The 16725-nt window shown below is 32.6% G+C and overlaps 5 protein-coding genes across 5 annotated transcripts; 3 read left to right on the top strand and 2 right to left on the bottom strand.

Annotated features, from left to right (window-relative positions):
* Positions 1-879: 879 nt before the first annotated feature.
* ELE39_003510 (cathepsin like thiol protease membrane associated) lies at positions 880-2232 on the top strand (the record flags this gene model as incomplete). Its single annotated transcript, XM_067346496.1, has 5 exons — positions 880-992; positions 1064-1181; positions 1243-1304; positions 1377-1864; positions 1937-2232. 5 exons carry the CDS (start codon positions 880-882, stop codon positions 2230-2232), a joined length of 1077 nt encoding a protein of 358 aa, XP_067202825.1.
* Positions 2233-2594: 362 nt separating this feature from the next.
* Positions 2595-4343, bottom strand: ELE39_003509 (glutathione S-transferase Mu 1; the record flags this gene model as incomplete). The annotated part of the gene is made up of 1 exon (XM_067346495.1): positions 2595-4343. The coding sequence occupies one exon, from the start codon at positions 4341-4343 to the stop codon at positions 2595-2597; it is 1749 nt and encodes a 582-aa protein (XP_067202824.1).
* A 4056-nt stretch (positions 4344-8399) lies between these two features.
* Positions 8400-11027, top strand: ELE39_003503 (uncharacterized protein; the record flags this gene model as incomplete). The annotated part of the gene is made up of 1 exon (XM_067346489.1): positions 8400-11027. One exon carries the CDS (start codon positions 8400-8402, stop codon positions 11025-11027), a length of 2628 nt encoding a protein of 875 aa, XP_067202818.1.
* Positions 11028-11504: 477 nt separating this feature from the next.
* ELE39_003492 (uncharacterized protein) lies at positions 11505-14051 on the top strand (the record flags this gene model as incomplete). The annotated part of the gene is made up of 1 exon (XM_067346478.1): positions 11505-14051. The coding sequence occupies one exon, from the start codon at positions 11505-11507 to the stop codon at positions 14049-14051; it is 2547 nt and encodes an 848-aa protein (XP_067202807.1).
* Positions 14052-14695: 644 nt separating this feature from the next.
* Positions 14696-16648, bottom strand: ELE39_003481 (acyl-synthetase; the record flags this gene model as incomplete). The annotated part of the gene is made up of 1 exon (XM_067346467.1): positions 14696-16648. A coding segment is annotated over one exon (1953 nt), but the record flags the coding sequence as incomplete, so codon positions are not given.
* Between the last annotated feature and the right edge of the window lie 77 nt (positions 16649-16725).

Raw genomic sequence — 16725 nt, 5'->3', positions numbered from 1 at the left:
ACCTCATACGAATCTGAAACAGGTATTTGTTATTTATTTGACTTCCTAACTTTGATAGAAATTTCTCCAGACACACCCACCTTTACTTGATAGTATCGACAAATTACATCAATAACTAAAAAAACCCAACAAATTATAGATTGTTGTAGGCTGTCTATATCAAATTCAGCTTGTCTCTTTAAATTAATTAGCTCAAGTAAACAATTAGCTTTATCTCAATTTCCAGTAATATTCAATTGTCTGGGATGGCTTCCCGCCACTTTAGGCGGTTTGCCAGAAAAGGGAAAAAATTGACTACATGTAAACACCGGTACAAATCAAATTACATGCAAGTATGTGGATGATATGAAAAAATTTGCATCCCATATATTTAATTATTAATTTATTTAATATTTTTGGACCCGGACGTTAGCTGGAAATAATATGTTGTCATTACGAGAGAGAAAAGAATGAGGACAGAGACTAATTTACTAAAGGAGGAAAAGATAAGATATTTTTTGTTTAGAGATAAATTAAGAGTCAAATTATTAAAGTATTCTGAGTGACAATTCAGATTTACGGAATAAAGTTCCCAAAGATCTGAAAGTTTTGGACAGCTTTGAAACGTTGCAAAACAAGAGGAAAAAAAAGAAAGTATTTTGCAAAGTTTGAAATCATTTACCAAGAAATTATTAAAAAAAAATATGAAAATAATTTTAAGTTTGTGGAATTCCAAATTTTTGGTTTCTGTCTTTTTCCATATTTTTATAATAATCACAAGAATTTCTGTAAGTTTAATATTTTGAACTTAAAAAAGCCAGTCATAATTTAATAAATTAAAAGAAGCTCCAATGCCTTATTTTGAACAAGACAACTGTGGAGGAGTATTCGAATGACGAGATGATAAAAATTTGTAGGGCCACTTGGGATGAAATGGAGAAATTAGGTCAGAAGCCAATAATGGATTTTGAACATTGCTTTAAAATGATTGACATGGTATATAAGTCAAGAAGGTAAGATAAATGTATATAGAGAAAAGTAATGACAATGACTAACCCTCCACTATATTTAAAATATTATATAGATTAATTCCAACTGCAGAATTTGATCTGACTCACTATTCTCTTTCAAAAGAAGAGGTTGAGAATTACGCAAACATGGATATTTATTCAGGTGAATTGACTGAGATTACGGCAAGAGACGTAAGTTCAAAAGATTTAGGTTTTTTTCCTGTATTCATTTTGATCCCTTTTCTTCGGATAGCAAAATAAAATTGATTCCCTAATATTCGATGAAAGTAGTGTAATAAGGAATTTGGCCTCAAAGTAAGTAAAGCTAATATAAAAGAAGGAAAGAAATTTAATAAAGCTGAACTTAATTCTCTATTCTACTTTTAGGGTTCCAGAAAGCTTTGACTTAAGAAGCAATGATGCAAATCGAAAAAGTGGGGGAAGCTGTATTACTTTCCCAGATAATCAAGGAAAGTGCGCAAATTGTTATAATTTCTCAGCATTATCTGCAATAGAAGGAGCAACATGTAGGCAACTTGGGAAACTGATTCCTCCACTTTCTCAACAACATTCTTTGGATTGTTGGCTTCAAAGTAAGGGATCAGCAAAAGCTTGTAGTGGTGGCCAAACTTTTGAAGTATTTAATTATGCAATTAAGTCCAAGGTATGTACAAGGGACTCGTACCCATCAACTACATATAAGACAGGTAAACTTGGCGAATGTAAGAGTGATTGCAATGAGTGTGTGGCAATAAGAAACTTTAAATGGAGTTATACAGGTTCAAGTGTTTTATATGAAGATCCTTGGGATGTGATTACTGATGCAATATATAACTATGGTCCAGTTACAGTAAGCGTTTGCTCATTAATGCCTGGTAAGTTTTCTTCGATGAATTTAATAAGTCTCCGTATAATTTTCTTGGCTTTAGGATTTAATTTATATTCAGGGGGATATTATGAACCACCAACTTGTGGAAGCATTTGGTGCGGAACAAGACAAGTAGATCATGCAGTGACTTTAGTAGGATATGGAGTAAGTGATCACGGAAAAAGGTATTATATAATGAAGAATAGTTGGGGTTTAAGTTGGGGTAATAAGGGTTTTATGAATATAAGTGCTGATATGTGTAGTACATTTTTCAATCCAGGATGGGTAACTTCTGTAACTACGGATGGTATTTCAGATTATTGTTTAAATAGAGAACCAGAAAAGAACGATATAGCACACGATTTCGTCATTTAAATGTAAATCAAGAGGAAAAAAGAAAGAAAATAGAGAAGCGAAAGCATTTAAAAGAAAAGAATTGCAAAAAATAGTTACCAAAATGTTAAAAAGTCAGCTACAATGCAAAACATATATACTTGCATCCTTGAAATGACGGTATTCAGAATACATTCATCTGTTTATGTAGAAAGCAAGCATACTAGATTTATGAAGATAAACTTTCATACAAACTTAGGAGACAACTGTTATCGTCAGACCTGAGATTGAAGCCAACTTTATGAAATACAGGGCAAAGTTAATGCCTGAAAGATCTTCAATAAATATTCAAAATAACCCTTAATCCCATTTCTTGTTAATACCATACATACTTAAAAGCATGGTTAATTTGAAATTTGATCGAGGAGAGAGACTAAAGTAGATGCTTTATCGACAGCAAGTTCTGAAGATTCATTTGGGTAATAAGACATAAAGGAGGTTTCACATAGAGCTTGCATAGAGTATGAGCTCTTGAATGAATAAAGGCTCTTGTTTGGTAACTTATCTGAACAATAATCAATACATATCTTAATTGCAAGCTCCTTATTAACTGTGAAGCCGAAAGTAGATACTGCACCTTGTTTCTGAGTTTCGTTCAAAATTTCAACAATAGACTTCTTTGAAAAAGATCCATTTTTAAGCATGGCCTTGGATGTGTAATAGAATCTGATGGCCTTTGCAAAAAGCAAAGGGGCAGTAATGTATTTCTTAAAATATCTCTCAGAATTAAATACTGAAGTTGAACCACCAAAGAAGCTAAATCTATTCGAAGCATCAATAAGAGTTTTCGTTGCATTCCAAGCAGTGGATCTGTTTGTGTAGCAGTTGACAAAAGAGGAACAGATTTCTTGGGCTTGCTCATTTGAAATTGAGACTTGATGATACTTTCCAGATGTTAGAATCGCAACACAGCTTCTCTTCATTTTGTTTTTTGTAGATCCAAGCCTTCTAAAGACTCTGTACCAGGTTCTGACAAGTGCATTTCTACCAATCATCCTAGTTGCAACGTCAACGATTTGTGGGAATTGAAGGAGACCATACATCTCATTAAATTCTTCTGAATCAATACTTGAAGATGACATTGAGAATATTTTATGTGCAAGGCAAATTGAGGCAGCAGATGTGGATTCTGAATGCCCATAAAAGACCAAATATTGCCCAAGTCTTGGAATTTCTGCGGAGAAACTTCTTCTAGGATTGAATGCCATAGAATATTGGAAAGGTAAGAGTTCAATAGTTAGAGGTGGATAGATTACAGATCTCTCAGAGTGAATAAATCTTGTTACAAGAGGGATTTCATTGAAAGCGTCAACCAAACCTCTTATTGAAGGATGCTCATTAATAATACCAGGGAACAAAGTATTAATCAAATTTGCAAATTCATAGACAAATATGTCAGGGATCGTAACATCGTTTCCAAAAGTTAATGGGCCATCATATTGTTGTACTTGACTCTTAACAAACTCTTCAACTTGAAAAACTGTAATAATCGGTCCACCAGTAACGTCACCATCTGTAAAGAAGTCTGGTGAGTTTAAGACTGCTTCAATAGATCCCTCTTTTCCTATTAAGTATTGTATCCATCCAGAAAAAAGGTTATTTGCTGTTACAGCGGCACTAATTATTTGGTTCTCTGGAATTGCTAATCCTTCACCAAGGAGCTTAGGATTATACTTTCTAGCCAAGTAAATCATAAGGTCCAATGTTTCTGTCATAAACTTGGTTGTTCTGGTATTGGTACAATCTACTAGGAATGGTAAGTTAGGACTGCAACTTGGGTCTATTTGCGAAAGTAAGGGTTTGTGTCCAGCAAACCAATTTGAAAAGTCAAATGCACCTTCAGAGTTGTAACCACCAAACGCATGCCCAATATAAGGGAGCTGCGAGAGCTCGAATACATGGCGAATTAAATTACCTCTTCCTCTAAACCCATCCCAATACCCAAGGTGGAGATTAATTCCTGGATACATTTCAGGGTATTTACAGAAGTCAAGTTCTTTTGTAAGACCTTCATCGTTTTCTGCAAATATGGAGTGGAAGCTTAAAGCAAAGATACTTATAAAAACTAACAAATATCTATTAATATTCCTCATTACTATTTCGATCTGTTAAATATGAAATGAATTGTTTTTTCTGGTAAGATAAACCTCTGAGGTTATTTTATTTTTGGATAACTCTAGTTTTGTCTCGAACAGAAAAATTTTCATTGAAAAAAATTACAAAATCTATGTAATGTCTACTTTTATTTATCAAAATGTTAATATTATTAATTTAATTTCTTTTTTTGCACCTAATAATTGTAACAATAAGATATTTATGTCTAATCTATGTGAATTGTTTAAAATGACTTTACCCCCATTTTAGGAATATTTTAAGATAATTATAATATTAATATGATAATGTCATATGTAGACACGGCCAGCAATCGGCCATACTATATCGAATATACCGGATCCCATCAGAACTCCGAAGTCAAGCGGTATAAGGTTCGGTTAGTACTAGGGTGGGGGACCACCTGGGAAGACCAGAATGTCGATCGCCACTTTTTAAATTGTTTTTAATTTAAAGCTTTCATTTGTAATTAAAAATTAATTGTTTAATTGTTAAAATAAATTATTGAAAGAGATTATATTCACATTTTTCTAATTAATTTTTTTTAATAAGATTAACATGGAAGAAATCCATTATATTATAAATAAAATAAATGGCGGGTTTACCAACTACATGCTAATTTTTTTTACGCAGTTAATTTTCATGAGGTTTTTAAATAATTTTTAAAAAGCGGGTTGTTTATGGTTAAAAGATTTACGAGTGGAAAAAGTTTTGCACTTAGATTTAACTGACAATATTAGGTAAATTATATGTTCGAAAACAACTAAAAAGTTTTGTTTTTTTAAATAATAAGTACGGTTTAAATATTTAATTATGATAACAAAAATCTTAAGTCATCCAAAAATATTTAAATCTCTACTGATTATATATAATAGATAATAAACATGTAACATTCTTGTAATTCATGTTTTTGATATAACTGTTTAATAGATAAAATTACAATTAAAGAACAAAAGATGGAGTGATAATAAACGTTTTTCTCATTCTATTCTGTTTTTTAAAATACGTTTCTTATTCCTTACACTTTCTATAGTTTAAGAATATAAAAGTAAATTATTCTTAGGGAATAAAGTAATTTAAGTGAAAATAATTGCAATATTGATATAATAATGCCTATTGGTGCCACTCTCAGCAATCGGCCATACTATATCGAATATACCGGATCCCATCAGAACTCCGAAGTCAAGCGGTATAAGGTTCGGTTAGTACTAGGGTGGGGGACCACCTGGGAAGACCAGAATGTCGATCGCCTCCTTTTCTAACTTGTTCAGTAACTTTCTTTAGAACTAACTAGCTTTCTTCTATCATCTACCAATAGAAAAATTCTTAACTGAAAATAGCAATCCTCTAAACGAACTAGTAATCTATTTATAAATATCCAGACGGGCGGGAAATCCATTTCTATTTCTTTTTATAATATTGTAAAGTTACAAACAAAATGGGAAAGGGTGAATTGAGTTAGTATATTTGAAATTTGCATTTATAATTGCAAGTTAAAAATATGTATTGTAAAAAAATAAGTAGTATTTTTTTTTAATAGAGTAGATTCATTGTTTCACATAACTCTAAATAAGTCCCATAATTAATTTGTAAATTTGTCAGTCAACAGAAAACATGTATTTGTCTTATTTTAAATAAGTTCTTTTTTAAATAACTTTGAATTATTTACTGCATTTTTTTTTAGGTCTTTCCCATTTCCCCCCATATTCTATTTAATACCTAAAAAATAAGTCAAGCGTGCGCAATTTATGCATTTGATTTTTATTTTAATTTAAGGCGGCAGCCGAATATAATATAACATAAATAGTACAATTGCTAGTAGGTAAAATATAGTTTTGAAATCTCAATGGATTTATTATTATTTCTTTCCACAACAGAAATGTTTGGTTATTATAATTGGTTATTAATTAATAGTTTTGTTATGCAATAATCAACAACTTATCAATAAAATATTAATATTGATATGATAATGTCCACTTTGTGCACCCGCAGCAATCGACCATACTATATCGAGTATACCGGATCCCATCAGAACTCCGAAGTCAAGCGGTATAAGGTTCGGTCAGTACTAGGGTGGGGCTTCCACCTGGGAAGACCAGAATGTCGATTGCCTCCTTCTCTAACTTGTTCAGTAACTTTCTTTAAAACTAACTAGCTTTCTTCTATCTACCAATAGAAAAATTCTTAACTGAAAATAGTAATCCTCTAAACGAACTAGTAATCTATTTATAAATACCCGAATGGGAGGAAAATTCATTTCTATTTTTTCTTTGGTATTTTGTAATACAAACAAAATGGGAAAAGGGGAAGTGAGTTAGTATATTTGAAATTTGCATGTATAATTGCAATTTAAATATATATATTGTAAAAAAATTAGTATTCTTTTTTTTAGAGTTACCAGATTCAATGTTCCATATAACTCTAAATAAGTCCCATAATTAATTTGTAAATTTTTCAGTCAACAGAAAATATGCATTTATCTTATTCTGAATAAGTTCTTTTTTAAAATAACTTTGAATTATTTACTGCATTTTTTTTCGGTCTTTCCGACTTCCCCCTATATTTTATTATCCAATACCTAAAAAATAAGTCAAGCGCGCGCAATTTATGCATTTAATTTTTTTTTAATCAAAGGTTGTAGTCAAATATAATAAAACATAAATGGTAAAATTACTAGCAAGTAAAATATAGTTTTAAAATCTCAAATGTATTTATTATTATTTCTTTTCATAGCAGTAACATTTGGTTATTATAATTGGTTATTAATTAATAGTTTTGTTATGCAATAATCAACAACTTGTATCAATAAAATATTAATATTGATATGATAATGTCTACTTTGTGGACTCTCAGCAATCGGCCATACTATATCGAATATACCGGATCCCATCAGAACTCCGAAGTCAAGCGGTATAAGGTTCGGTTAGTACTAGGGTGGGGGACCACCTGGGAAGACCAGAATGTCGATCGCCTTCTTTTTGGATCGTTCAATTTAAAAGAACGAACTATAGAATAAGTAGCTAGTTTATTTCAACTATCTTTAACATAAAAACAAGAGTATAATTACTTGAATGTTGTTTTTTTGTTAATATTAAAAAAAAGTAATAGGCTCTAAGCAAGTTTTCTGCAAGTTAAAAATAATTTATAGAAAAAAAAGAATCAATTAATATTCATTTTATAAAATTCCGACTTTCATTTAATTAAAATTCATATTTCAGTTTTTGTTGGAAATGAATTATAAAAGTTTAATTTCTCAAAAGTTAACTTAGTTTCAAGGAAATAATTTTTGTTAATCTTTTTTAGGTTAAAGATTACAAAAAGAGGCGATCGACATTCTGGTCTTCCCAGGTGGTCCCCCACCCTAGTACTAACCGAACCTTATACCGCTTGACTTCGGAGTTCTGATGGGATCCGGTATATTCGATATAGTATGGCCGATTGCTGAGAGTCCACAAAGTAGACATTATCATATCAATATTACAATTATTTTTACGTTTACATACTAATTTTTTTCAATTAAAAAAAGTAGCAAACAATTGTTTAGAAATTCAATAACTCAAGTTTCTTTTACTAAAGGAAGTTATGTGATTTAAAATTTTGCAAAAAATTTAAAAAAATAAATCCAATTGCTTTAATAATCAAAAAGTGCCTGTGAAGCTTAGTGTACAAAAATGCAACCATTCATCAATAAAGATTGAAGGAAAAGAAGAAAATAACGAAATGAGTTAGTTAAAGTGGAAAAAAATCAAACAACTCAAGTCAAGTCTGCGTCTGCTTACATATTGTAGTTAGAATTGGTGGGCCCCACTAAAATGGATACTTGTGATATACAATAGGCGCCAAAACATGTTAGGCAAAATTGTGTGAAAATACAGAGAAAAAAGATTTAAGACAATCTTGATAAGAGAAAGAGAGGTCTGAGCAGATTTATCATCAAGTGACTAGGTTTTACGGATTTAGATTGTGAAATAAAATACAAGATCGTTCAAATATAAAATAAAAAGAGGTAAATAACAAGGGGAATTATAGGCCAAATAATGGAGAAAAAGCTATTATCAGGACTTCTAGTCCTGTTTCTAGTCTTATTTACTACAGTAGAAGGTAGTCCGGACTATTCTGGAATATTTGATCCAACCAGTTTGCTATCAAAGGAGCAAATCACCGATGCTTTGGTGGATTCATGGGAGGAACCTACTGATATAGCAGATGCTAGTGTTAGTACGATTTTTGGTGATCTATTGAATACTAACACTTTTTCAGAAACTAATTCTCTGTTCCCACTTTCTCCATATAATTCTGTCTCAGATGAGTTTCTAATTAGATGTCTATCAACTGAGGGGATTGTTTACAGTCCAGAAATATGTCCAAATTTGAATTGCGAGCAATATCCAACATCTACTGACTTCAAGCACTATAATTCATCGTCGTCGTCTACTATTAGACTAGCTCTGTCAAACGAAAGTGTGGTTCTTGGTTCAGCTATCTACACTTTTGATACTTCCATTATACCGAGTATTTCACTGGTAAATAAGTTCGTCATAATCCTTAAGACTGAAAATCCCGTTGTCAATTCTAAATTAAGTATTAGATTGGTATCTATAGTGAGAAGAGAAGAATATGGAAAAGATACTGTTCCAGTTCTTAGAGGATCTTCTTTCCATTCTATTGAGCAAAACATTGTTCCAGGAAGGACTTTTTATTCTGTTGATATCGTTGGATTATTCAATTTCTTGCCCAATGAGTTTGAGTTAAGCCAAATATCAATTATGGTTCTACCTTCTTCTCCCTCTACTCAGGTAGTCCTCAGCGTGGATTCATATGCTATTGCCAGGTTTTACATGGCTGTGGATACGATCCCAATCTATGAATATGGAGGGATTGGTGAAAAGGCCATTCAAGAGAGTAAGTATCTTCAAGTCAGGACATCCTCGGTTTTCGGGAGATCAATCATAGATCATAATGACAAGCTTAAGGCACGATTCAATGACTACTGTCCGAAGACCTTCGGAGGACAATGTTTGGTCCAGATTACATCCCTCGGGTCTACCAACGCAATAGGGATCTTTGGATTCCAGCTCTACCTAGCGGGAGTAGTCTTTGCTATCAAGAGTGCCAAAATCTACGTTCCTATCTCAGTGTTTAAGTCAGCAGAACAGGTTGTAACAGATATTCAAATTTCTCTTCTGAAGCCAACATTTTCGGTTACTAAGCTAAATTACGAAGATTTTAGGCAAAGCTTTGAACAACCAATAAGTTCTATATCTGTGCCATTGTCTCTGGAGTCCGGGATTAAAACTCTAATTATCGATATCACAAGACTATTCCAGAAATCTCCCACTTTAGCTGTTGAGAATGTGATAATTAGTCTATCTCTTCCGGAAAACTATGTAGGAGCAATCTTTACTCTCAACAAGGCTAAGATTACGTATCAGTTCGATCCTTCTGAGACATTCCAATCTATGGATCATCTCAACACTCAAATCTTCTTTAACCCAAACATTGCCTCCATTGAAACCTCCTTCTTCGACAATAACGGAAAGGCTGTTAACTTCAACTCCACATTGGACTTGGAAGATATTACTCAAGGAAATAAAACTTATATTTCTGGAAATTCTGCATTTGTCTCACAGTTCTCCATACCTTTCATCACCACTGAAAGTCTACAGGGAATGAATATTACTATTGTGGAGAGGTCAGAAGCCTCCTCAGACCACAAAGAAGACTCAGTCACAAGTACAAATTCTAGTGAAGCTGGATCTTCAACAAAGGAGGAAGAGGAGGGAGATAAGGACGGAAGCGACCCAACTGGAGTCTACAAAACGCTCGACTACACCCTAAGCATCGTAAAAACTCTGAAAACCTCCAATTTGGCCAGCTCAAACGATTTGGAGGTTGTCTCAAGCAAGGACTTCAAGCTTAAATTGGGAGGAGTTACCAGAGTCGATGTAATGGACTTGGTGAAGAAAGCAGTCAACGAAACTAAGCTTAATCTAGGTCTTATTACATTCTATGGATTTCCAAAATCTAAAGATCCAAACCAAGATCTAAGTCTAAATCTCCCTTTTATGGAGATCAAATGGAATCCAGGCTCTTCCTTATCTAATGGAGTCATTGCTGGAAGGAGCTTTGAAACCAAGCTCAAGAGTCTGAAACTCGGGGAGCTCACCAAAACTAACTGGAGCTCCACCTCCACAGCAGCAACAGCCAAGCTAAACAGTGTAGTTCTGGCTGCGTTCGACTTCTCAAAGGTTCCCTGTCTAAACACTATCACCTCAGCTCAAGCAAAAATCGAGTTCTCCAAGTTCACTGCCAATGGAGAGTTTGAGGTCTTCCTCATGGACAAGTTCGACTGGAACTCTTCCTTCTCTGTTGAAGGTCAGAGCTTTTTTGATAACCCAAGCCAAAAGTATACATCAGAAAAATCGATTCCTCCCACTCTTCTGGCTGTCCCCTTTGTTGTAGACAGAGAATCCTCTTTCAGCGTGGACATTTCTTTAACAAATGTAATCGGGAATGGAGGAATCGCATCCTTAAAGAATCCTCGCCTGGGAGTGATCGCCTTCTCCACAAACTCAAACGACAGCGAGATGACGGTAAAGTCCGTGGAAATTGACCTTAAATGTTCCTTTAATGATGGAGTTTACTACAATACCGCCATAGTGTGAGTTATGCAAATAGCTTCAGTTCTCTCCGAGGTTTCATTGCAAAAATTCCAAAATAAGACTCCAGAAAGCTCAAAACAGCCCTAAAAACTTAAAGAATTATCCTAAAAGTTCTATTGGATGGCAACTCTTTTGAATCGCAATTCTAATCTTTTTACCTCTCTGCATCCCATAGATTCTAATTATTTTATTTGTTAGGCCACTTTACCGCCAAATGATCTATTCTAATTTTATATAAGAAATTAATTAGGCTCTGTAATTTAGTGGATTCCTTTAAATAATAAATTAATTACCGATAGAAAGGACTTGAAAGATAAATTTTTAAGGAAATTTCATAGGAATTTTAATTAATTGGAAGAATCTTTAGTTGCTTGATTATCCATGTGTTGAGAAACTTTGCTTACAAGCATTTAGTCAAATTTCAACGGTAAATATTTGCCAGGGGAATGTAAAAAAGAAGTTATAAAGCTAACAAAGAAAATGAAGGCTTCTGGTTTACTTAGTGTTTTATTCGTGCTACTGCCTCGAGTTGTCCAGGTTTTTGCTCACTCTAATGAAAATAAGTTTTCAGAGAGGAGTACTTTTGAAGTATATGAAGGTGTCAAGTTGACTTCGGCAAACAATACCAGGTATTCTTATACATCAGGCTCTTCTAAGAAGTCCGGACCTGCTCCTTTCAGATTGGCGATCCTCGCAATGTTAGTTTCAGATTTTGTCACTGACAATTTTGCCGAGATTGGTACTGGATTCCAAGAATTTGATGTCATCAAATTCTATGAGGAGGTCCTGAAGCAGGGAGGAACAAGAGGACTTAGCAATTACAAGGATTGTTGTTTTGGTTCATGCATTAGTGGTTTAATGTCCCATGATTCTGACCATCACTTGTCAAATTTGGATTCTGTATCTGATAAGATTAGCCGAACTACGGTTTGTGAAGCATTGTGTGATCATACAATGCATTTTCTTAAGTCTATGGACTACTTCTTCTCATCAAGTTCTGAACTGTTTGAGTTGAAGGTTTCGGAAAAAGAAACTTATCACTTTTTGGAGAAGGACAGGAGTTTCTTAAAAAGCCAAAGCCAAGTTAGAAAGCAACAGAAGAACTCCTTTTATAGAGAAACTGAGGAGAAGGACGACATGGCTAAAGTTCAGAGCTTTTCTTCCGATAACAAACTTTCATTAGACACTCAAGCTCATGCTCAAAATCAACCAAATAATAATGATGAAGAAGTCAATTCTGTCAAGGATGCTTCTGTTATGAATTTTATTGAAGATAAGGATTTTGAGTCTGAGGAGATGATTAATATCAACTCCAGACTTTTAATCCTTTGGGATGTTGATAAAACCCTATGGGACAGTTATAATTTCATTCAAAAAGGTGTTGTTTACGGTAGAGCTGGGAAATTTAATCCATATTCAATGAGTTTATTATTTATGATTAAAGAAAGACAACAACATGATCCAAGAATTCTTGATCAGTACATAATTACTTATGGGAGAGGCACTTTAATGAAACTTCAGTCTCCTTTTCTTAAGTCTCTTTGTTTTTCTTGCTGGGATTTGATGAGAGTATATGATAGGTATTTTGCAGAAAAGTATGATTCTATGCAAGCACAGGAGTTTAAGAGAGTATTTGAAGCTAAAGAACATAATACAATATCATTTAATGGTGAAGAATTCAAATTTAGAAATTGTCCAGGAACTTTGAAGAATTTGTTGTTTTGGAAAGGTAAAGATATTGAATTAATTAGAAATTACATTGTCTCAGCTGATGAATCTTTAAAAAGGGAATATTATAACAGTAATATAACAAGCAACTTGACAGAATTAGAGATTGAATACAATTTTAGATATCCATTTAAGACAAGAAGTAGATCCAAGATTGATGAAATTGTTACGGTATTGATTGATGATACAGTAAGCCATTTGAAGTTGACTTGTATTGAAGAGTACCATTTATTCAATATGGTGGTAATACCAATAATACCATTTAAAGGAATAAACATCGATGAGAGAATTGAGATGGAGTTTAAGACAGGTGGGACATCACATTTAAACTTATTAACGAATGATTTAATAGAAAACGATTTGAATCAAGTAAAGGGAGTGAATTCTGTTCATATTCCAGCAATTTTGAATGATGCTTTGAATCAAACACCATTGAATGCAAATGCTACAGAACTTTCTAGAGCAATAAGAAGGAAGATATCAGAATTTTCTCCAGGAAGATTCCCAGAATCTCAATGTAATTACGATATATCGAATACAAAGGCAATATATTTGATATTTCTATCATCTTGTAAATTCTTCAATGATTTAATAACATTATTTAATAATCTTCCAGAATCACATCCATCTTATATTGACATTCACTATTTGTTAAGTAATATTGATTCTTGGGGATTTGATGATTCTCATAACACCAAGATGTGTTCAATAGTGAATGATAGAATTAATAGCTTTGTGGAATTGTGTGGTAGAACAGCAAAAGTTGGAAAATTGAGAGATTCTGGGAGAAATGAATACAAGCATAAAGTATTAACTAAAAGAGTTTGTAGTATTGACTGGAAGAATAGATTCTTTTTTGGATTTGCTTTGAGAGAACATTATGGGCCGATTCCATTAAATGCTTTAGCAAGTTCATTACTTCCAAGAAGACGAACAATAATATTAAATATTGAAGCAGATCACATATTTAATTCAGTTCCTTTGAGTATGTATGAGAACAGGTTTTTTTATTGTACAATAAAGACTAACTTGTTTTCATCAACTTTTGAGACAATAAGAAAGATTACAATAGCTTCGAGATCTACATTGAAATATGTAAGTAATATTATAAATAACAACACGAATGAAATTGACAAGAATGATTTAAGAAGTGTTTTGGAGATAGCTAGAAATTCAACAAAGGTTTTCCAATCTCATTTGAGTAATTTGTTTGAGAAATTGGATTCAGGAGGATCTACAAATAATAAGCTCCATTACAAGATTTATAAAGAATACACTAATTGTATTTTTATAGAATAGAGAAAATAATAAATAGAATTTAAATTTTAAATTTTTAAACAAGGAGATTCGTTGATTGAAATATTTGATTTGGATTTTTGAAATTTTATATTTGGGAGCACTTTAGGCTTTGGGTTTTTGGACTTGGGAGTGTTTAGGTTTTGAGTTTCGGATTTGGGAGTATTTTAGGCTTGGGAGTTCGAGATTCTGGGTTTTTTTGGATTGGGGAATATTAGACTTGAACTTAGTCTTAGGTACTTATTTTTGGGAGTATTATGCTTGGAGTTTTAGACTTGGAGACTTAGGCTTTAGGTTTTTGGTTTTGGGAATTTTAGGCTTGGAGTTTATACCTGGGCAATAATAAGCTCGAAATTTAGTCATATAAACTTAGGCCTGAAATTTATACTTGAAATTTGGGCCTAAAACTTAAGCTCGAAATTTAATTACAAGAACTTAAGCCCGGAGCTTCAGCTCCAAATCCTAAATCAAATATTCAATCAACGAAATCTATAAAAGCTTTATTCATTTATAACCAAATATATCATGTGTTACTTAAATACGAGCAAGTAAATAAACAATCTTAAAAAAATTATGCAGAATAAATATAGAGGAAAGAATTAACAAAAAAAAAGAAAAAGTATATAAATAATTACATATTCTTTTCATCAAACTTGTGATCTTAAAGTATTCAAAACATCCTTATACTTTGAATTGACTCTATTTCTCACAATCTTCATTGTTGGTGTTAATAACCCATTTGAAGTACTCAAAGTTTCTGGAATTACTTTAAACTTGTGTATTCTCTCAAAACCAAACAAATTTGAACTTAATTCGGCTTTATGAAAAGAATCGTTCAATTCATCAAATAATTCATGAGATTCACATAATTCCTCCAAAGACAATGAAGCCGTATTCATACCTTTATCTTCTGACCATTTTCTTAATGCTTGTTCATTTGGAAATATTAAAGCTACTAAAAATCTATCAGTTGACTGGCCATATACATAAACATGTTGAATTAATGACGATGATGACAAATATATTCCCTCAATCTTTTCCGGTGAAATATATTCTCCTTGAGATAATTTAAATAATGACTTCTTTCTGTCGATTATTTTAAATGAGCCATCCCGTTGTCTTTCTGCTATATCACCCGTATCTAACCAACCATTACTATCTATCAATTCTTTACTATTGATTACATCCCTAAAATAACCTTTGCATACGCTATTACCTCTTATCTTTAATAATCCTCTTCTTGGCTCCTTTGTTGAATCATATCCCATTTCCAATACTGATGTTAATTTAACCTCTACATCACTAAATGGGCCGCCAACAGTACCTAAATGCGCATATGAGTATCTTGTTCCTAAAGTACCAATGCACTCTGACATACCAAATCCTTCAATCAACTTACAACAAAAAATTGCCTGTATCTTATGATTTACATCCAATCCTAAAGGTGCTGCTCCACTTATTATAGCTTTCAATTTTCCACCCAAAATCTGTTTTGTATTATTAAAAATGACTCTATCCCATAACCAATGTGTTGGATCCCCTCTTGCTTTAATAATACCTTCTTTATGTCCCAATGCCTTGTAAAATACTGTTCTTACCAAAAAGTTTGATTGGCTAATTTTCTCATTAACTGTTTGAATAATTCTTGTCAATACTTGTGGTACGCATACTAATATTGTTGGCTTTAATTCTTGTGAATCACTCATTAATCTTGTTACACTACCACTAAATATACCAATTGGTATTCCCAAATAATAAGCATTCATTACAATTAACCTCTCAAATATATGTGCCATTGGAAGATAGGATAAATGCGCATCATCGTTATCCAATTTTATTTCATTTTCTGAGAACAAATGCTCATATGAACTCTTTACACACGCCAAAAAACAACGATGAGTTAATACCGCTCCTTTTGGATGCCCAGTAGTTCCTGATGTAAAGTGTATTGAGCACATTTCATCTGGCTTAATCTTTTTTGGTTTGTAAATTTCCTTGTCTTTCTTACTAACCTTTTCCTGTAAACTCCTAAATGAAACCAAATTAATGTCCAACTTCTGAGCCCTTTGATTTATTTCAATTGTTGGATTATCAAAACATATCAAATTCTTTATTAATATTGAATCTCTTGTTGAGTCAATGATTGATCTCTCAATTATTGATATAATCTTTTCCAAACTATCATTTGATATACATAAACTTTTTAATTGTGTTTGTACAAGTATGTATTTCAAATTTTCCTCTCCTAATGTATCGTACAAAGGAGCTAAACATATTCCAAATGCATTGCATGCATGTTCTGTCAAATACCATTCTTCTCTATTTCTACTCAATATTCCCATCATACTTATTTCTTTCTGATATTCATTATCTTCATATTTTCTTACTGGGCATAAATCCATTTTGATAATGTTAATACCAATATTTAAAGCTTCTTCCTTCAACTCTTCATAACTTTTAAATACATATTCTCCATAAGAACCATCTCTATTCAGTCTTCTGGTTCCCAGACACTTTTTGCTTTTATACTTATTTACCGAATTTAAAAATAACTCCCATAAGTTGTTTGCATTTAATCCTTCCAAATTTGATAAATCCCCCTTAGAATAGCTTGGGTTTCTATAAATAGGAGACGAATCTGGCTCTACTTGGCCATTTTCAAGCTCGGCTGAAAAGA

This window comes from Cryptosporidium sp. chipmunk genotype I (genome assembly GCF_004936735.1).
Source record: "Cryptosporidium sp. chipmunk genotype I strain 37763 chromosome Unknown contig_54, whole genome shotgun sequence".
Lineage (NCBI taxonomy): Eukaryota > Apicomplexa > Conoidasida > Eucoccidiorida > Cryptosporidiidae > Cryptosporidium > Cryptosporidium sp. chipmunk genotype I.
The sequence above is the reverse complement of the archived record's forward strand: the minus strand, read 5'-3'. Positions and strand labels throughout refer to the sequence as shown.